The sequence below is a fragment of the Hydra vulgaris genome, chromosome 10 (genome assembly GCF_038396675.1).
Source record: "Hydra vulgaris chromosome 10, alternate assembly HydraT2T_AEP".
Taxonomy (NCBI): Eukaryota; Metazoa; Cnidaria; class Hydrozoa; order Anthoathecata; family Hydridae; genus Hydra; species Hydra vulgaris.
This window is the reverse complement of record NC_088929.1, coordinates 23,862,501-23,883,052: the sequence shown is the minus strand read 5'-3', so window position 1 is coordinate 23,883,052 and position 20,552 is coordinate 23,862,501. Positions and strand designations below refer to the sequence as shown.

Below are 20,552 nucleotides of genomic sequence, written 5' to 3'. Positions count from 1 at the left end.
CTGGAAACAATGTATTAAAATACATCTGCGCCAGCCTGATAGATGAAGAAGGGGTGCAAGGCTGGTCAACAGATAGAATCTGTTTACCCCTTAAGTCTTTGCCTAGGAGGCCTTCAACAAGACAGTAGCTGGATGCATTTAACATCCTCCCAAGATGAGTATTTTTATCGAGACACCATCTCTAGCCTTTACTCAACCTAGAGCCACGAGGCAGGGAGTGTTTTAAATCGGAGTTGGCATCTCCTAGCCTTTGCCTAAAAAGGCGTATCCTACAAGGCAGCAGGACATGAAGCAGATTGTACTGGGTTACATGTTACCAGTAGCAGGATAACCTGATCTGACTATATATATATATATATATATATATATATATATATATATATATATATATATATATATATATATATATATATATATATATATATATATATACAACCCGTAGATGTTGTCCGAAAGTTTTTTCTATATTTTGTTGACAAAAAGTAAAAATTAAAATGCAAGACCGGAATTATTTTTTTTTATTAATTGATAGACTGCCTTCCCCAACCAAACCCTCAGTCAATGTAGCAACACTTCCTTGCGGGTCAGGCTAAAAGATAGTAGATGTAGCAGCACTCCCTTGCGGGTCAGGCTATTTGTCAGCCGATGTAGCAGCACTCCCTTGCGAGTCAGGCTATTTGTCAGCCGATGTAGCAGCACTCCCTTGCGAGTCAGGATATTTGTCAGTCGATGTAGCAGCACTCCCTTGCAAGTCAGGCTATAAGATAGTCGATGTAGCAACACTTCGCGCATGATTTACAGTAAAAAAAATAAATAAATAAAAACATTGTTTATATTGTTAAAAACATTCAGGATGTTTTAAAAACGTTCTGGTCAATTAAATTTGCGTTTTTGTGGTTTTTTTTAAAAACGATTTATTTGTAATTAAATTAATCGTTACTTACTTTATTTTAAATTTGTTATATTACTTGATATTGAATTTCTCACTATTATTTCTTCAAAAATATTAGTGCTTTACAAATGTATGTGATGTTAAGGTTTTGGCTGTTTGTAGTGAATTCCTTTTTTACTGCAGTATTGAGTAGGCGTAAATCCTGGAGTATAGCATAAATGGCAATGATGTTTATTTGATGGGATAAACTAGGTATTGGTGCTGAGCCTCTTCGAAATGCCGGTAATAATAAACGTGATTCTGAGAAGAAGTTTATTACCACCACTACATAAATTATGATTACACGAAAGCAATAATATTTTTTTTTTACCTTATACCTCCTATCATTTTATATTTATTTGTTTTTAAATAGTGATATCTCTATGCATGTGTATATTTGTGGTAAAAAAAGTTAAAAATATGTATTTAATGAAGATTTTTGTTTTCTTATATGTCCTGTTTTGTTTTAGGTATACTTTAACGATAAAATTACTGTTGACTATGATTGTGTATAAACTTTTTCTTCTGAAAATAAATCTGTGTTTATTCTGAAATCTGTTCATTTTTCTTTGTTTTTATTCGTTGTCCTCCTTTATATAAAAAGTTTTTTCAATAGAAATGTTTTATATTTTTCTGTGGGCTTTCATTGCTCAGTCTAGATCAAGTACCGCAGATTACATGCATCAAATATAACAAAAATGGAAATATATAAAATTTATTACTTTAATCACAGGAAGAGCATTTTATTACAAGTTTGTTTACGAAACAAATCAAGTTAGTTCTTCTTTCGAAAATCTTTTTAAGTTTGTTTGTAAAAATGTTTTTGCACATTACACTCAAAGCAAGTTAAACTATTTAGGAAATCTTGGAAAACTTTTTTAGAAGCCTTATTAAAAATTTTAACAAATTATTGATGACGTAGTGAAAATATTTAAAAGTTTCTGTCATCTTGTTTATCTTGGTAAACTGATTTACTTTAAACTTCAGATTTTCAGATTTTAATAGCTACACATACTCAATACAAACTAAAAAACACTCTGCAAAACCTTTGCTTTGTGGAATGTGTTCTACAGTTTGTTTGCCATTATACAATATTGTATACATTATATAATGTAAACATGATTTTTAAACTGGTTTCATGTTTTAAAATAAAAAACATAATTTTATAACAAAGAGTTATGCAAAAATTATTTGAAAAATTTTTGTTTAATAAAGATCATAAAGAAAAATTACAAAAAATGTTTAATTAGAATAATATAGTTTTTATGCAAAATATTTTTTGAAAAAAAAATCAAATTTTAATAAAGATTGAGCATTTTTTCTTTACGAGCCATCTTAACATTTAATTTGAAAATATTTTATCAAACTTTTTATTCAAATGATATTTATGCTTTACTGATAAATAAATTTTTACAATACCTATTTTTGGTACATAACAAAATTTGGCAGAAACCAAAAACTGAAATCTAGCCAGAACTTTTAAAGCCACCCCCCTTCCTCCACAAAACTTAAGTTTTTACAAAATTAAACTATTTGCAAACTACTCAAAAAAGTTATTGACAAAATTATAAAAATAGATAAAATAAATAAATAAAAAGATTTATTTGTAACCAGCACATTTTTATCTTACTGTAAGAAATAAAAATTATAATAAAGTTATTGCACACATAATCATACCTTGCCCTAGATTAATAGTCATGTAGCGCATGTAACATGCTGGAGCAAGCCCATTTAGAGAAGATAAAACTGCAATGGCTTTTTCTATAAAATAATATAAAGAATACAAACAAGAGAAAAAAAAAGTCAAAAAAATTTAAAAAAGAGACTGATCAAAAATGCCTACGATCAAATATATATATATATATATATATATATATATATATATATATATATATATATATATATATATATATGTATATATATATAAAATATATATATATATATATATGTATATATATATAATATATATATATATAAAATATATATATATACATATATATATATATATATATATATATATATATATATATATATATATATATATATATATATATATATATATATATATATATATGTATATATATATATATATATATATATATATATATATATATATATATATATATATATATATATATATATATATATATATATATATATATATATATAGCAAATTTTAATTGCTTTTATATCAAATTATTTGTAAACCTATTTAGTTCAATTCATTTTAAACTATTAAGTTTATATAACAAGAGATTTCTGTATATTTCTGTAGTGGTTCTGATATGGTAATAGGAGTAATAATTTTTGTAGCACTTAATAACAACATGTTAACTATATTAGAATCAGCTTTAACTCAACTATATAAAATATTATTCTTGCACTTGCAAGTTTTTATTGCTGCAGCTGACTTTTGTAGGAAACAGATATTTTCAAACCTTTTAAAATTTCAAAGCAATTTAAATAGATTGATAAACCCTTTAATATGATTTCATCAGTGGGTTGTACCATTAAAAATATGGAGACAAATGCAGCCACTCACCTCAGAACTTTTTCATACTTTGTCTAAATGTTCATCTATATCACATAGATTAGGTTATAAAACTTCAGCATTAATATTAAATCAGCTTTTAAGATATTTCAAAACACCTATTTTTAAACTTTTTAAGATACTTTAAAACACCTATTCTAAAACTACATTAAATCCCAATTTAAATAAATGAAACACTTTTTTTAAAGATTTTTTTTGGTGACCATCTTGTTTTTTGCATTGTTATTGTTTTGTGAGTTATCATACAACTGCACTTGTAATTATGCTAAAAATCAACAAATGCTTTTGTAAACAATGAATCAGAAAATGTATATAAATAATCAAACAGATTTTAATTAAAAATACATTTAAATGTTAGAAATAAAAAATTATATATTCTTATTCATTATCATTAATTAATTGTAACACATTTATCAGATGATTTTTACTTAAAACAGTAAATTTACTTGAAATATGTTTTTATAAGAAACTAGTTTGGAAAAGATTTAGACTTTTTATTGTATTGTCTACTCAAAAATCAAAAACATTGTTTGGGTACCATCTTGTTTTTTATAAATAACTGCAGGAGAAAGTGTGCATTATTGCTGGTTCTACTGGTAACTTAGGAATACCTTTGGTATGAAAAATGTAAAACTTTCTGCAAAATTAGAAAACACAAATTTTATTTAGGAGTATGGATGACTTTAATTTTTTTAAAGATTATAAATTAACAATTAATTTTAGCAGATATTTTTGTATATAATAGATAGATTTTAAATTAATGTTACCTCAAAACCAATTGAATAAAATTTACAAGATAAACCAAGCAATTAAGATGATATTTTTGAAAAACATGCCAGAAATGTTTGAATACACATTTACAAATTAATTTTAAACTTTTAGTTGAAAAAGAAAAAGTAGCGTATGCAGATCTTTCGGTATAAGAATATGTATGAAGGATATATATGAAGGATATATATGAAGGATATATATGAAGGATATATATGAAGGATATATAGGAAGGATATATATGAAGGATATATATGAAGGATATATATGAAGGATATATATGAAGAATATATATGAAGGATATATATGAAGGATATATATGAAGGATATATATGAAGGATATATATGAAGGATATATATGAAGGATATATATGAAGGATATATATGAAGGATATATATGAAGGATATATATGAAGGATATATATGAATGAATATATATGAAGGATATATATGAATGAATATATATGAAGGATATATATGAAGGATATATATGAAGGATATATATGAAGAATATATATGAAGGATATATATGAAGGATATATATGAAGGATATATATGAAGGATATATATGAAGGATATATATGAAGGATATATATGAAGGATATATATGAAGGATATATATGAAGGATATATATGAAGGATATATATGAAGGATATATATGAATGAATATATATGAAGGATATATATGAAGAATATATATGAAGGATATATATGAAGGATATATATGAAGGATATATATGAAGGATATATATGAAGGATATATATGAAGGATATATATGAATGAATATATATGAAGGATATATATGAAGAATATATATGAAGGATATATATGAAGGATATATATGAAGGATATATATGAAGGATATATATGAATGAATATATATGAATGAATATATATGATGGATATTTATGAAGAATATATATGAAGGATATATATGAAGGATATATATGAAGGATATATATGAAGGATATATATGAAGGATATATATGAAGGATATATATGAAGGATATATATGAAGGATATATATGAATGAATATATATGAAGGATATATATGAAGAATATATATGAAGGATATATATGAAGGATATATATGAAGGATATATATGAAGGATATATATGAAGGATATATATAAATGATATATATGAAGGATATATATGAAGAATATATATGAAGGATATATATGAAGGATATATATGAAGGATATATATGAAGGATATATATGAAGGATATATATGAAGGATATATATGAAGGATATATATGAAGGATATATATGAAGGATATATATGAAGGATATATATGAAGGATATATATGAATGAATATATATGAAGGATATATATGAAGGATATATATGAAGGATATATATGAAGGATATATATGAAGGATATATATGAAGGATATATATGAAGGATATATATGAAGGATATATATGAAGGATATATATGAAGGATATATATGAAGAAAATATATGAAGGATATATATGAAGGATATATATGAAGGATATATATGAAGGATATATATGAATGAATATATATGAAGGATATATATGAAGAATATATATGAAGGATATATATGAAGGATATATATGAAGGATATATATGAATGAATATATATGAATGAATATATATGATGGATATTTATGAAGAATATATATGAAGGATATATATGAAGGATATATATGAAGGATATATATGAAGGATATATATGAAGGATATATATGAAGGATATATATGAAGGATATATATGAAGGATATATATGAAGGATATATATGAATGAATATATATGAAGGATATATATGAAGAATATATATGAAGGATATATATGAAGGATATATATGAAGGATATATATGAAGGATATATATGAAGGATATATATGAAGGATATATATAAATGATATATATGAAGGATATATATGAAGAATATATATGAAGGATATATATGAAGGATATATATGAAGGATATATATGAAGGATATATATGAAGGATATATATGAAGGATATATATGAAGGATATATATGAAGGATATATATGAAGGATATATATGAAGGATATATATGAAGGATATATATGGATAGCTTGAAGGATATATATGGATAGCTTGAAGGATATATATGGATAGCTTGAAGGATATATATGGATAGCTTGAAGGATATATATGGATAGCTTGAAGGATATATATGGATAGCTTGAAGGATATATATGGAAACCCAAACACAGCTACACTATAAAATTAAAACTCATTTCTATTTTTTAATATAAATGTAAAAAATCACTTGTTAATGTTGTTTGTAAAAGAACTTTTTTCTCAGTTATACCAGGCTTGCTAAATTTAGGTGTTTGATGACTCTGTAGAAAAAAAAAAAAAAAAAAAAAATTAAAATATAAATACTTTAAAAATATATAAATATTTGTGTAATAAGACCTTTTTCTCAACTAGTTGTTGAAGTCTTTGAAATGCAAGTATGCGTACAAGTCTATCATCAAGTTGAGACAATGTTGGATCTGTAAAAGAAAAACTTGTGTTAATTTGAGAACATATATATTATCAAAAAAAAAAAAAGTATAAAAATCATACTAAAATTAATAAATATGTATTTATACATGTATTATATTTCTAATAAAAAATACTTGCACACAGATATCAATTACACAGTGTATCCTATTTTTTCTTTATATATAAAACATGCTTTTTTAAGTTTGTTTTATTTCATAAAATAGCTTAGAGCTCAGGAGGATTTTTAATTACTTTGCATATCATCACATACTTAATTGGTGCAGAAGGAATCTTTTAACAAATATATTAATTTTTTACCTGATTTATTACTTACTACTTATCTATTAGTAGATAACATAATAGATAAATAGTAAGTAATAGCATAGTGTAATACACAAGTAGTAAGTAATAGTGCAGTGTAATAGATAAGTAGTAAGTAATATCCTAGTATAACAGATTAGAAACATTTTATTTTGTCATTTATAAACATTTTACAATGATCTTGTTGTACAAATTTTATCAATGAAATTTAAATTAAAGTTAATAACAACAGGAGCAAGTAGAAGGCAGAAGTCATGTCATCAAGCTATAGTAAACGTAAAATATTTTTTACAAAGTTCTCATTATATAAATTTAAAAATACTCGTTATATAAAACAAGTTAAAACATAATTACAACAAGAATATGACAAATTGTAAAAATTAAATAAATGCATACAGTAAGAAATATTGCAATATTTTTTTTTTCCATTTAAAAATACAAAAATATGTTTGTGTCTGTTAATTTAAGCAATTTATTGAAGTTATACTTTTCATATTTTCATTAAGAACTATGTTCCACAGATGAGGCCCTCTATATGAAATTGTTTTAAGAGTTGACTTAGGTAAATTAAAATTATGGATAAAGCACCTCATTGAGTATTTATGAATAATTTTTAGAAATCAGTTATTAAAGGATTTTGGAAGCATGTCATTTTGATATTTAAACATGAATAACAAGTTTTGGAACACGTTTAACTCATAGACATTAAGAGCTTTTATTTTTATAAGTAGTAAGTAATAGCCTAGTGTAATAGACAAGTAGTAAGTAGTAAGCAATAGTCTAGTGTAATAGACAAGTAGTAAGTAGTAAGCAATAGTCTAGTGTAATAGACAAGTAGTAAGTAGTAAGCAATAGTCTAGTGTAATAGACAAGTAGTAAGTAGTAAGCAATAGTCTAGTGTAATAGATAAGTAGTAAGTAATAGTTTAGTGTAAAAGATAATTAGAAAGTAATAGAGCAGTGCAATAGATAAGTAGTAAGTAATAGTGTTCATCAATATCTCTAAGTGCTCAACAACACTAAACAAAGTTTCCAACATAACCTTTTCCAGGAAGAAGATTGACATAGTTGTATATAGCAATATAAATAAAATAGCAATCTGAACCACATGCTTTAAAAGTAGTGTATACTATGGTGCGAGCACTTTTTCTAGACTTAATGGTTTGTTTTTTTATACTTTTTTTATTTTGTAATTATTGTTTTCATTTTGTTATTTTTAGCAACAAAAATTGATACAATTCAACAAACAAACTAGATCATATGCAAAAAAATTATTTTCTAAAAAATATGCAATTTAAAGATTTTTTTCTGAGAAAGTGCTATTTTAAACTTACACATAATGAAACACCCTGTAAACATACTATTAAAGACTGTTAAAGAATTCTAATCTGACTTTTGTTTTTTAGTTTTTAATATTTTTTTATAACTTAAAAACTATAATGAATTGTGACAGGTCTCTTTTTATTAGTAAACTAGCTGAGCGCAGTAAAAACAAGAATATCTCACATAGAAGACAAGCACTCTAACCAATGCACTAATAAGCAACTTTATAGTACATTATTTCTAATAATTGTTTGCTTGTAATGCAAATATGAAGCAATAAACAGACAATATATTTTCCTGATTTACAACATTTCTAATTTTTGAAGTTGGGTAAAAGTTGCATTTTTTGCTGTATTCAGTTCTTTGAAAATTTGTTCACTTATAACTTTTTACTCATATAGTCTCCTTAAATGAAATATGCAGCAACAGGTGTAGTAAAGAAAATATTATATACATTATTATCCTATTTTCAATGTACTTTAATGTTTTTATTTAAAAACAAAGTTAATTAACCAATTTACTTTTTGCAGTATGAAATTTGTTTTTTGCGGTAGAAAAATTGTTTTTTGAGTTATTTTAAAAAATGACTGTTTTAAATTCTTATTAGTTAATAATGCAATAAATTTATAAAAAATCATTAAAATTAAATGCATTTAATTGCCTTTGTTTTAGGATTGCTGATGATAAAACAAGCCATTCAACCAATTATTTTTTCTCAAATTCAGTTAACACATTTTTAGTTTTATTCAGACTTTCTCTGTTTTTTGGAAGCAGCATAATGTTTCTTCTGAAACTTTTTGCAAGGCCTTCAACATAACTTTTTTTATATTAAGATACAGCGGCTATTGTAGCTTCTTCTTTATAAAAAGTGTTGTGACTTTCCTTATTTACATTATAAATCACATAAATTACTTTAATTAATCAAAAAATAGCTTCGAAAGTTTTTTTTTACCGCAAAAAATCAGATACATTGTTTACATAATTTTAAAGTCGTTTATTGTATAAAAAAACATAACATAAACATAAATTCCCACTGGCAAATCAAAAATAAAGAAAGTGTATAATAAATGACTAACTTGAATCACCTCAAATTTTCTTTTACAGAGGAATATTCCTTGAAATTTAATTATGTAGTAAATGCTTAATTTTTGTTCAGAATGGTTTTGTTCACAAATTTCTACAGGTTTTGTGAGCTAGTCAGAACATTTCAAATCCATAAAAAGGTGTTTACCGCAAAAAATGCATACTGCAAAAAATAAATCTTTTACCTCACTCTGTTAACCATTTTAACTGTTCTATAACTGTCTTTTCCTAATTTTCCTAATAAATTCTATTTTTAGTTACTATTAATTTCTATAATTTTTATTTCTATTGTTTAAGTTTTTTTAGGGCACAAATCATTGTCTATAATAAAATGTTGAGATAATTTCATGCAGTATGGTTTATTATATTAACCAAATTACTGAAATTTTTTTGACTTTAAAGTCTTTTCAAAAGTACTTCATAGAAGCTTTTGAACATGCTAATTTCAAGAAAAAAAATACATTTTAAGTATGCTGAATATGGTAAAAGTTTGTATATACAATTTAACAGAGTGCAGATTGTAACTTAAATATGTCTTTTCATACTTATATATGGGCAACTTTTCACATTATTATAAAAACTAAAAAAAAGTTAACAAAGAAAAAATTGTAAAACCTCTTAGAAGCTCTGTACTTATACTGTTCACCATATGCCTTCCAGAGGTAAGAACAGAGGGGACCTTAGGTGTCACATTTAACAGTTTTGGAAAAACATCTTTGCCAACACAGTCAGAAGATATATTAGATTGAAATTGTTGAACAGTGGGTGAAGAGCTTACTATCAATCCATCTAAATTAATAGATGATGTATCATTTAACGTTGTTGCATCAAGATTATTTTGCTCCAATTCAAAATCCTATTAATTAAAAAAGATATTGGCATATATAATTTATAATTAAAAAAGTTTAAAAATTATAAAAATTGAAATGGATTATTTCTTTAAGATATTTCTAATGACACAGAAATAAATTTAAAATCAATACAGCCCCTAATCAAAATAGTTTTATTTCAAATTATTATTTTTTGTATAATATAAATCTTTATATAAAGTATAATAATTTCCTACATAAAATACACAAAATAATAATAATAATAATATATTTATTAACAATAACACAAATAATAACAATACACAAAATAATAATAACAATATATTTATTAACATTTTTAATCCTCTCATATTTTTTTATCTTTGCACAAAAACAATTTGGCATACTATAACAACCCTCGGAATTAGGAAAAATAAGATAGGCAATAATTTGCCAACCTCAATCTTTTCGAGGTCGGCAAAAAAAATTGATACAAAGGTTTTACCATAAGACATAGAAACAAGGTCTGCAATTATGGTTCTACTCAGTGATATTTTCATTAATGTTAAAATTAATTACGTTAATGTGAATTAAAACTGAAATTAGAAATTATCCAAAGAACAAAAACTGAAATAGAATTGAATATCATCATCAAAAACTACAATAGGGATAAAATTATGAATTATTACCAACCAAAAATTATTATAATATATATATAAAAAAATTTAATGTAATGAAATTTTGTTGTTTAGATAACTTAATTATAAATTTAACTCACTTTATTGTTGGCGCACATATCTGACCACAAAACTGGTTATGTGCTTTTTGGCTTGTTTGCCATGTTTTGAATTTCTTTTATGTTTGATTATTGACCCGTTAACATTACATTCAATCTTTTGTTAAAAAATAATTTAAATATATAATGATTCTAAAGTTATAATCCAATTACTAACGGAATAAGTTTATCAAGGTTGTTGGCTAGTAAAAAATATGACAGTTCTGTATAGAAATGCTTTATTTTCGATAAAAAAACTGAAAAATCTACATGTCTTGTCAGAAAAACTCCAGTAATTTGGTGGTGCATCTTCTGAGAAAACACACAAAATTTACATGAAAATAGAGAAAAAATGAAGCCGATTTCATAAATGTCACTATGTAGCCAACGGAATCAAGTAAACACCAAATTCAACACAGTATTGTGATTGAAATGATTGTCAATACTACCAACCCACTGGCAATGTTAAACCAACCATCATTTCGAAAAATGATAAAAACATTCGAACCAAAATTTAAATCAACAGTTAATAAATAACACAAAATTTAAAAATATTGCTTTTTAAATTTGATAAAAGCTAAACATTTTATAATGTTATGAAGCTTATGAGTGCACAGAAATAGCCAGTAGCCTGATATAACCATCAATTTATTATTTCACAATTACATTAGATTATTTAAGATTAATCATAATTTATATATAATACATATATATAAATTATGATTTTAATCTATCTAATCCATCTATCTATATAACAAATATAACAAATCTAGTGAATTAAATCAAAATAAAACATAAAACATCACAACTATAATATATTTATCATTTACACACTTGTGAACAATTTCATTTTGAATTCAAGTACATTTTATCTTTTAATTTTTGAAATATTTGTTGATCCTAATTTATTATTTGTCTTACTAAATATTTAAATATTAAGGTAAGATTATAATCACATAAGGTAAACTTGTATTGTTGTTTGATAATTATCTAAACAAAAGTTATATATGGTAAAATTTGCAAATTTTACCATGGTGCCGAAACCATTCTACCATATTATTAAAACAAAAAAGTTAAAACAATTTGTAGTACACTTTAGGTAACTTAAAAAAACATATTTTTCAATAAGATTATTGGTTTGTATTTTAGCAAGATGTTTTCTCTTAGACTACTTGAAAGACTTTTGATAATTATAATAACTAAGTTATGGTTTGTTGTAATTGGGAAATTTTAAAATTTTAAAACATTCAGTGCACTAATAAATACCTCTTTTTGATTGACGCAATTTTCTGCTTTTTTTCCTTCAACCACCATATCCTAAAATCCCAAATAAAAACAAAGAAATTTTAATTTGCGTTTCATCACATTTCAAACAAACTATTAAAAATAAAATTTATAAAACTAATCAACCACTTTTTCAAATCTCTAACCTCTAACCTCTTTTTCAAATGGAGAAACAAGTTCTTTATCATACAATGAAACAAGTTCAGTATCACAAGAAGAAAATTCTTTATCATATGAGAAGCGCTCATCAAAAAACTGATGTTCTTTATCGCATAGTATATTTTCTTTATTACTAGAAAAATGTTCTTTATCATATGACAAATGTTCTTTGTAGAGCGATTGAGATTCTAACTTTGCTTCTTGTTCTTTGTGAATATTATTTACTTCATTAGTATTATTGGTATATTTTATTGCAAAACTTCCAGTTGATGTATCTGAAGACATGTAACTAATCACAGGTGATGACAACTGAGAGCTTATTGATTTAAGAGGTACAGTGTATGATTTTTGTTTTTCTAGTGCACCAGCAATAGAGCATTGCAAGTCAATTATACTTTTTAGCCACTAATAGAAAAAAGTCATTATAAATAACTATAATAATGATATATCAACTTTCAGTCATCTTTTGCATAATTCTTATCATGTAACAAAGTACTTAGAGGGGGACATACTTATATATACTACAAGAAAAACTGTTTGTCACACAACTCAATTAATAATATTAGTTTATGTGACAACTCTCACAAAAAACTCTATGCTGTAATAATTTAATATAACAATTGTAATAAAAAATAGTTTTGCCAGTAAAATACAAAAAAAAAATGAAATGAAAATTGAGCGTACTTAGATTCAATGTTTAGATTTTGTAATTGTATTTTTAGATTATGTTCAATATGTTCAAATGTTCAACAAAAAGTTCTAGTCCTAGTCTAGCAGATAAAACTTGTATACTGCAATGTGTTTTTTACTTATGTTAAAAATAAATTTATAAAAAAAAAATTATATTAAAAATTTGAGAAAATTAAAAAAAAATTAATTTAATAAATTTTTTAAATTAAAGTTTTAATTACTTGTTCTTTTTCTCCAGGAGTTGGTGTGCTCAAAGGTTTCATGTGTGGCAAAAGAATATCAGATTGGCAAATGGTTGGCATAAACTGAGCAGGTGGATTTTTGTACTGAGCTTTTACAATATCTGGTACCTAAAAAATTATACAAAATTTATAATATTATGTTGATCTGCTGAAATTAAAAATAGATGGTCAATATTAGTGATCAACTGAAACAAAAAAAAAAGCTGAAACCAAAGTAGACCGAAATTTTTGGTCCTCTAGTTCAGTGCTGAAACTGAAACTGACATTTTGGCAAATATTTTACTGAGACCGATTTTATTAGAAAATGCAATTTAATTAGAAAAAGCAATTTTAACATGTGTTTTTTTTTATATATTTATTATGCTAGAACTGATTACACATGTTTCACAAATTGAGATATAATACATAAATTTCCTTATAATTTACACTTTGGCTTACAAATAAATACTATTTCTTGAATGAACAAAAAAAGACAATTTTGAAGCAAACTTGCTTTCTTTAAATAAACATTTTCAGTCAAAATATTATGCACACTGCAATGACTTAATTATTTGGGGTTTTGATATTTTTAAGAAGTAAATGGAAACGCGTTATTTAATATGTGAACAATTGGCTCAAAATTTAGAAATAGTAAAATATTTTGTCAAAATTCTCAAAAATAACTTTTTTTTTTTTACAAAAATGTTTTTCTAAAACAGATAAAAATTTAAAATCTTATAAATTTTTCGGTTTTCTGTATGTTTTTCAACCAAAATTTGCTTTTTACTGAATTTATAAATAGTATCAAAACCAAAATTGGTTCGGTATTGGTTCAAATTGACATTTCAAAACCAATATCAAAACAGAACTTTGGTCGATCACTAGTCAATATGTGTGTGTGTGTGTGTGTGTGTGTGTGTGTGTGTGTGTGTGTGTGTGTGTGTAATATATATATATATATATATATATATATATATATATATATGTATGTATGCTGACTTAACACTTCTGTATTAATCGTGCGGAAGTTATTTAATTATAAAGCCTGTTAATTACTTTAAAAATATCATGCGTCAAAACAAATTCATTTTATTTAAACTTTATTAACTTATTGAGTTACCACTACACCTTTGTTTTTTTTAGAATATTTTTTTATTATTTAAGTAATTGATGCTAATATATTAATGACAATAAATATGAATATAATAAAAGACACGGCGGTTAATGTATTGTTAAGTAATTCAGCTAATAAATAACATAAATGCAAGTAACATGTCTTGCTTTTAAAGAAATACGTTATCATTGATGCTCTTATTCTCGAGTCCTTAATACAAGGGGAGGAGAATACAAGGTGTGTGTGTTGGGGGAGGGAGGGGGGAAGGGGGGGGATTTTAGGCTAGATCTAATAAATGGGGGAGGGGTGGGTGGGTTTAATAAAAGGGGAGTGGGAACTTTTTCATGATACAATATATGTATTTTTTATAAAAAAGTTAAGTTTATAAACCCAACTAATATTTTTTACAAAATACGCTTGAGACTATTTAATTCAAGAATAATTTCAAAAAAAAAAAAAAAAAAAAAAAAGGGGAAGGGGAGGAGGAGGAGTCTTAATAAGCTTGGCGTTTTTGGGAAAACTTTCCAAAAATTAAAAAATCACCCCCCCCCCCCACCTTTAATTAGGGACTCTAGAGTAATATAGTTTATAAAGAAATTCTTAAATGAAATTTTTTAACTTAGAACTTTTTATTTTTAACATTTGTCTTAAGTCATTTAAATTTTTAATTTTAATTCTTTTTCACTTAATAACACTCACTAGGCATGCGTAATATATATAAGATTTATTTCCCTTCACCGGCTTCACTTCACTTCTCAAAATAATTATCATTTACAAGTGTAAAAGGTTGCAAAAAACGGGCGCCACAAGCGCCTATGAATTTTCTAGTATATATATGTGTGTGTAAAATATATATAAATATATATGTGTGTGTTTTCGTATGCGTGTGTCCTGAAATAGTAATTTTATTAATGAAAAATATAATTTTTATCCAGAAATAGCGTTTTATATTTGATTTTATTTGGTGCACTAAAATATAATTGTACTTATGTTGGTCCAAGATTCCTTTAACTCTATACAGAACTCTAAACCTAATTCTAAAGAAATCCTTATGTGGCCAGTTGTTATTTTGAGGGCCTGGCTTTAATTTTTCTCAATTTCTTTTCAATTTTAATTTATGAAATAGTGTAAATATATTAAGCATAAAACTTTTAAAACCAAAAATAAAAAATGAGAAACTATTTTAATAACCTATTTCTAAATCATTTTTACTTTATCTTAAAATATATATATAGTTTTTACATTTAAATTAATTTTCACCACTTCTGCAACTTTATTTTAACAGTTTAATTTTACTGTTTTAATAAAAAATAGTTTTAATAAAATAAAGCATATTCATTCCATAATCATAAGGCTGCATCTCTTTCTCTTTACTGTTTTAATAAAGTGTCCATCATTGTTTTTAATAAAGTGTCCATCATTGTTTCTGACTCATACAACTTTCAGTTTTTTAAGTCTTTAACAATTTTCTTGTTCACAATATTCTTTATTTTCTGATAACTCCCAACTTAATTAGTGGTTGCTTGCAGCCACTAATTAATTGTTAAAAAAAATAACATCTTAAATTACTAATAATACTCAATAACAAATGAAATTACTAATAAAAAATAACAATAATAATAAACAATAGAAAAACTGTTTTATTCAAAGCTTTAATGAAATAAAAAAAAATAAAAATAGAAAAACAAATGTTTCATTTGAAATAAAACAGAAAAAACAGATGTTTTATTAAAATAAAGCCAGCAAAACTAATGTTTCATTTAAAATCTTAATAAAATGGTAAAATACTGCATATACATTTCAAATTTTTAAGAGACATTTGAAAGAAAGTCAGCAATTTCCAATTTTAGCTGAATGTTTGCAGTTCGTTGATAGGTACAGATCATGTCAAAATGCATTAATTTAAATAAACTAATTAAATTTATCGTATCTTATAGCCTGCTGTTACAAGGGAGTGCTGCTACATCAACTATCTTATAACCTGCTGCTACAAGGAAGTGCGGCTACATCGATCAAGGGTTTGGTTTGGGCAGGCAGTCTATCAAATAATTAAAAAGATTATTAAACTTTTTCCAGTCATCAAACTAAATTTAAACAAAACATAAACTTAATATTTTATGAGAAAACTTAAAAAAAAAACGACGAAGCAAGAGTATATATACTAGTAAAATAGCCCGTGCAATAGTGGGAAGAATTAGTTGATACTTTAAATTAGAACTAATTAATTTTCATTATTTCTGGGGCATATTTACTAAACTGCCCGCTATATGTAGTAGCTATGAAAAAACAAAACAACCTGCTACAATACCAATATTAAAAATATAATACAACCTACATGCCTACCAATATTAAATATATAATACAACCTACATATATATATATATATATATATATATATATATATATATATATATATATATATATATATATATATATATATATATATATATATATAGACACACACACATATACACATATAGATGCATAGATCAATAGATAGATAACTTACCAGACAAACTTTTTTTCTTTTTGGTTGATAATTTTTTCGGTTCATTAATATTCTTTCCCTAGAGTAAATAAAAAACTTTAAATTTAACATTATAAATATTTATTTTACTAAACATTTAAGTGTTAATTTAATGTACTCAAAAAAAAAAAACTATAAAATATAATACATTATAAAAAACTGTGAATATGTAGTAAAAAATGAATACAAAAAAAATAATATAAAATAATTAAAAAGTAACATAACTTTTTCAATATGTTATAATAGTACTTTGAACTACAATAAAAGTTAATTTAAAGTATTACTAGTTAATAGTAATACTTTTTCAATAAAAGTTAGGATAAACAAGATCACAGAATCTTTACTCTTATAAGTTTATCCATTTCATGTTCAGTTTGTTCTGTTTATACTTCGATTTTGTTCATATATATATATAAATATATAAATATATATATATATATATATATAATTTATTTATTTATTATAGCATATGTAGATAACAAAGTGTTAAAAGTTTTTCCTACCTTTATAGCATACAGCATTTCTGAAATAATGAAAAGAAAAAAAAAAAAAAGAATAATGAAAGAAAAGATTGCTGCCCTATGCCAACCCCTCAGTCAGTGAAGCAGCACTCCTTTATGGCTATAAAATAGTCAATTTATATAATGAAGCACCTGGCAGCGTGTTATTTCAGTATGACGCCACAGTACTTTTCTAAACACGCATTTATATTTGAATGTATATATATATATATATATATATATATATATATATATATATATATATATATATATATATATATATATATATATATATATATATATATATATATATATATACATATCAGTTATAGATTTGCATATCAGTTATAGATTTGCAGAAGTGTTATCCTGGGCTGTCATCTATACTTTCAAAACAATTTAACAAGTGCTTATCAGAGTCTTGTTTTCCAGCCTGTTGGAAAACGACATCTGTTACCCCTATTTGCAAAAATTCTGGAGAACAATCTCACTTATTTAACTACTGTCCCATTAGTCTTCTTCCTATCATAAGTAAGGTTTTTAATTCTTTAATTAACAAACACTTAATCTCTTATCTTGAATCTAATAACTTACTTTCTGATCATCAATATGGATTTTGATCTCCTTATTATACTGCTGATTCATTAACAGTAATAACCCCTAGGTTTTATGGTGCATTTGATAGATGTGGAGAGGTTAAGGCTATCATTCTTAACATTTCCAAAGCCTTTGATAAAGTTTGGCATGCTGATCTTCTCCATAAGCACCCTTCTAACAGTGTATTAGGTAGCATCTTTAAAATTATTAAACACTTCTTTACTAATTGTAGTATAAAAGTTGTCCTCAATGCACAGCACTTTCCTTCATTTTCTGTAATTTCAGGGGTTCCTCAAGGTTCTATCTTTGGATATATATTTTTTTAAATTTACATTAACGATCTCTCAGAAATTCTCTAAAATGGCACTGCTTGATGATGATACTACCACTTATTCTTGTCTTGATAAGCCAACACTCTCTGATTGCTTAAAGGCATTTGAGTTTGAAAGAATCTTTTCTGTTACAGCAATGAACTCTCTGTGTCTGGTGAAATTTAACCCAGATTAAACACAATTATTTTCAGCTATTATTGTTATTGAAACAATCTAGATCTTCCCATATTTATAAATGGTAATGTACTCAATGAGTCATCTACCCTTCATCTTCTAGGATTAACTCTTACTTCCAATCTTTCTTGGAAACCGTATATCAAAAATAAGGTTGCATTTTTTTATCGTGCTCGCCACTCACTCCAGATTCAATTCTTAATCTCTATAAATCTCATATCTGTCCTTGTATGGAATTATGTTGCCATATCTGGAGTGAATCATCAAATAATGCCCTTTCTTTTTTAGAGAAGGTGCAATAATGCATTGTAAATATAGTTGGACATGCTCTTGAAGCCAAGCTTCAGCCATTGTCACATTGTTGTAATGTTGCTTCTTTTTCTCTTTTCTATAAATATTATAATGGATGCTTTAGTAGATAGCACAAGAGACTTGCTAGCTCTAAAGAGCTAGTGAATCTCTTGTGCCATCTACTAAAATTCATTTTAATGTTACTCGTCATTCAATTAATTGTTATCCTTTTACTGTGACTGTTCCTAAGTATTCCAAATATTCTTATTTGTCTAATTTTTTTCCTTGAACATTAATTCTTTGGAAATTGTTTTTTTTCTTCATACTTTCTCAGTAAGTTTATATACATATATATATATATATATATATATATATATATATATATATATATATATATATATATAACCTCGGAATTAGAAAAAATGAGGACGACAATAAAGCATTGAGATTGTCAAATGACCCTATTTCCAAGGGTTGTATATATATATATATATATATATATATATATATATATATATATATATATATATATATATATATATATATATATATATATACACATACATACATGCATACATATATATATACATACCAGTCTTCTCCGTTTGGCGAGCGCTTTCGCGCTCATGCATTTTTGCGCTTGCCAACACGCCCGCTAATACTTTGGTCAGCGCTTTTTTTAGCGCTCGCCAATAATTTTTAGGCGTGTTTTTATATTGCAACAAATCTTTTCTTTGTCAAATACTTTTATGATTTATTTATGTATCTGAAAAATTTTTTTTTTGCATAAGTTTTTGCTAAGTAGAACTATTAAAATTATTAGTGCAATGACGTTTTATAGCGTTTTCCATGATGGAATTTTAATAATTAACATAATAAAAGATATTTTTGACATTCCTTTAAACCAATCAGAAGATTTTACTAACACGTGTAAACTATTAGAAAAAGAGAACACTATAATGTATAAACATGCTTTATTTATTATTTATTATATTTATTTTTAATTGATGTAGATTGAAGACAGGAGAAAATGAAGACTCAGATGATGAAATTTAAAAAAAATTCAACACTATTTTTTAATTAAAGTATTCTCAAAATATATAGAGGTTCTTAATTAAAAATAATATTTTTTCAAATTTAACTTTGTTTTAATAAGAAAAATAAAAAATTATCACTTTTTTATTGGGAAACATTTGATGTTTTCACAATAAAAAAGATCTGTAAACTAAATTGGTAAAATTAATTACAAAGTACAAAATTTCGAGTGAATTAATGGATAGCACCTCCAAATGTAAATAGATAATGCAGATTTGCATGAGGGGCAACTTCTAATTATAAATAAATGATGATCTAATTATAATATAATATTTTTTGAAACCGCGCACACCAGACAAATTATGACTGTCCGGCCAGCGCTTTTTCGTGCGCTGGCAGCAAAATTCAAACAGAGATGACTGACATACATATATATATATATATATATATATATATATATATATATATATATATATATATATATATATATATATATATATATATATATATATATATATATATATATATATATATATATATATATATATATATATATATATATATATAT

The 20,552-nt window shown here is 24.9% G+C and overlaps 1 protein-coding gene across 1 annotated transcript in view; it reads right to left on the bottom strand.

Annotated features, from left to right (window-relative positions):
• The window catches only part of LOC100201164 (PHD finger protein 12), a 68,115-nt gene that overhangs the window by 20,201 nt on the left and 27,362 nt on the right, over window positions 1-20,552 (bottom strand). The window contains exons 9-16 of the mRNA XM_065807562.1: window positions 17,038-17,095; window positions 13,415-13,543; window positions 12,498-12,908; window positions 12,327-12,377; window positions 10,092-10,332; window positions 6,679-6,758; window positions 6,530-6,602; window positions 2,609-2,692 (exon numbers count right to left, since the gene is read on the bottom strand). Coding sequence (XP_065663634.1) covers window positions 2,609-2,692; window positions 6,530-6,602; window positions 6,679-6,758; window positions 10,092-10,332; window positions 12,327-12,377; window positions 12,498-12,908; window positions 13,415-13,543; window positions 17,038-17,095 — 1,127 coding nt within the window. The remainder of the gene's footprint in view (window positions 1-2,608; window positions 2,693-6,529; window positions 6,603-6,678; window positions 6,759-10,091; window positions 10,333-12,326; window positions 12,378-12,497; window positions 12,909-13,414; window positions 13,544-17,037; window positions 17,096-20,552) is intronic.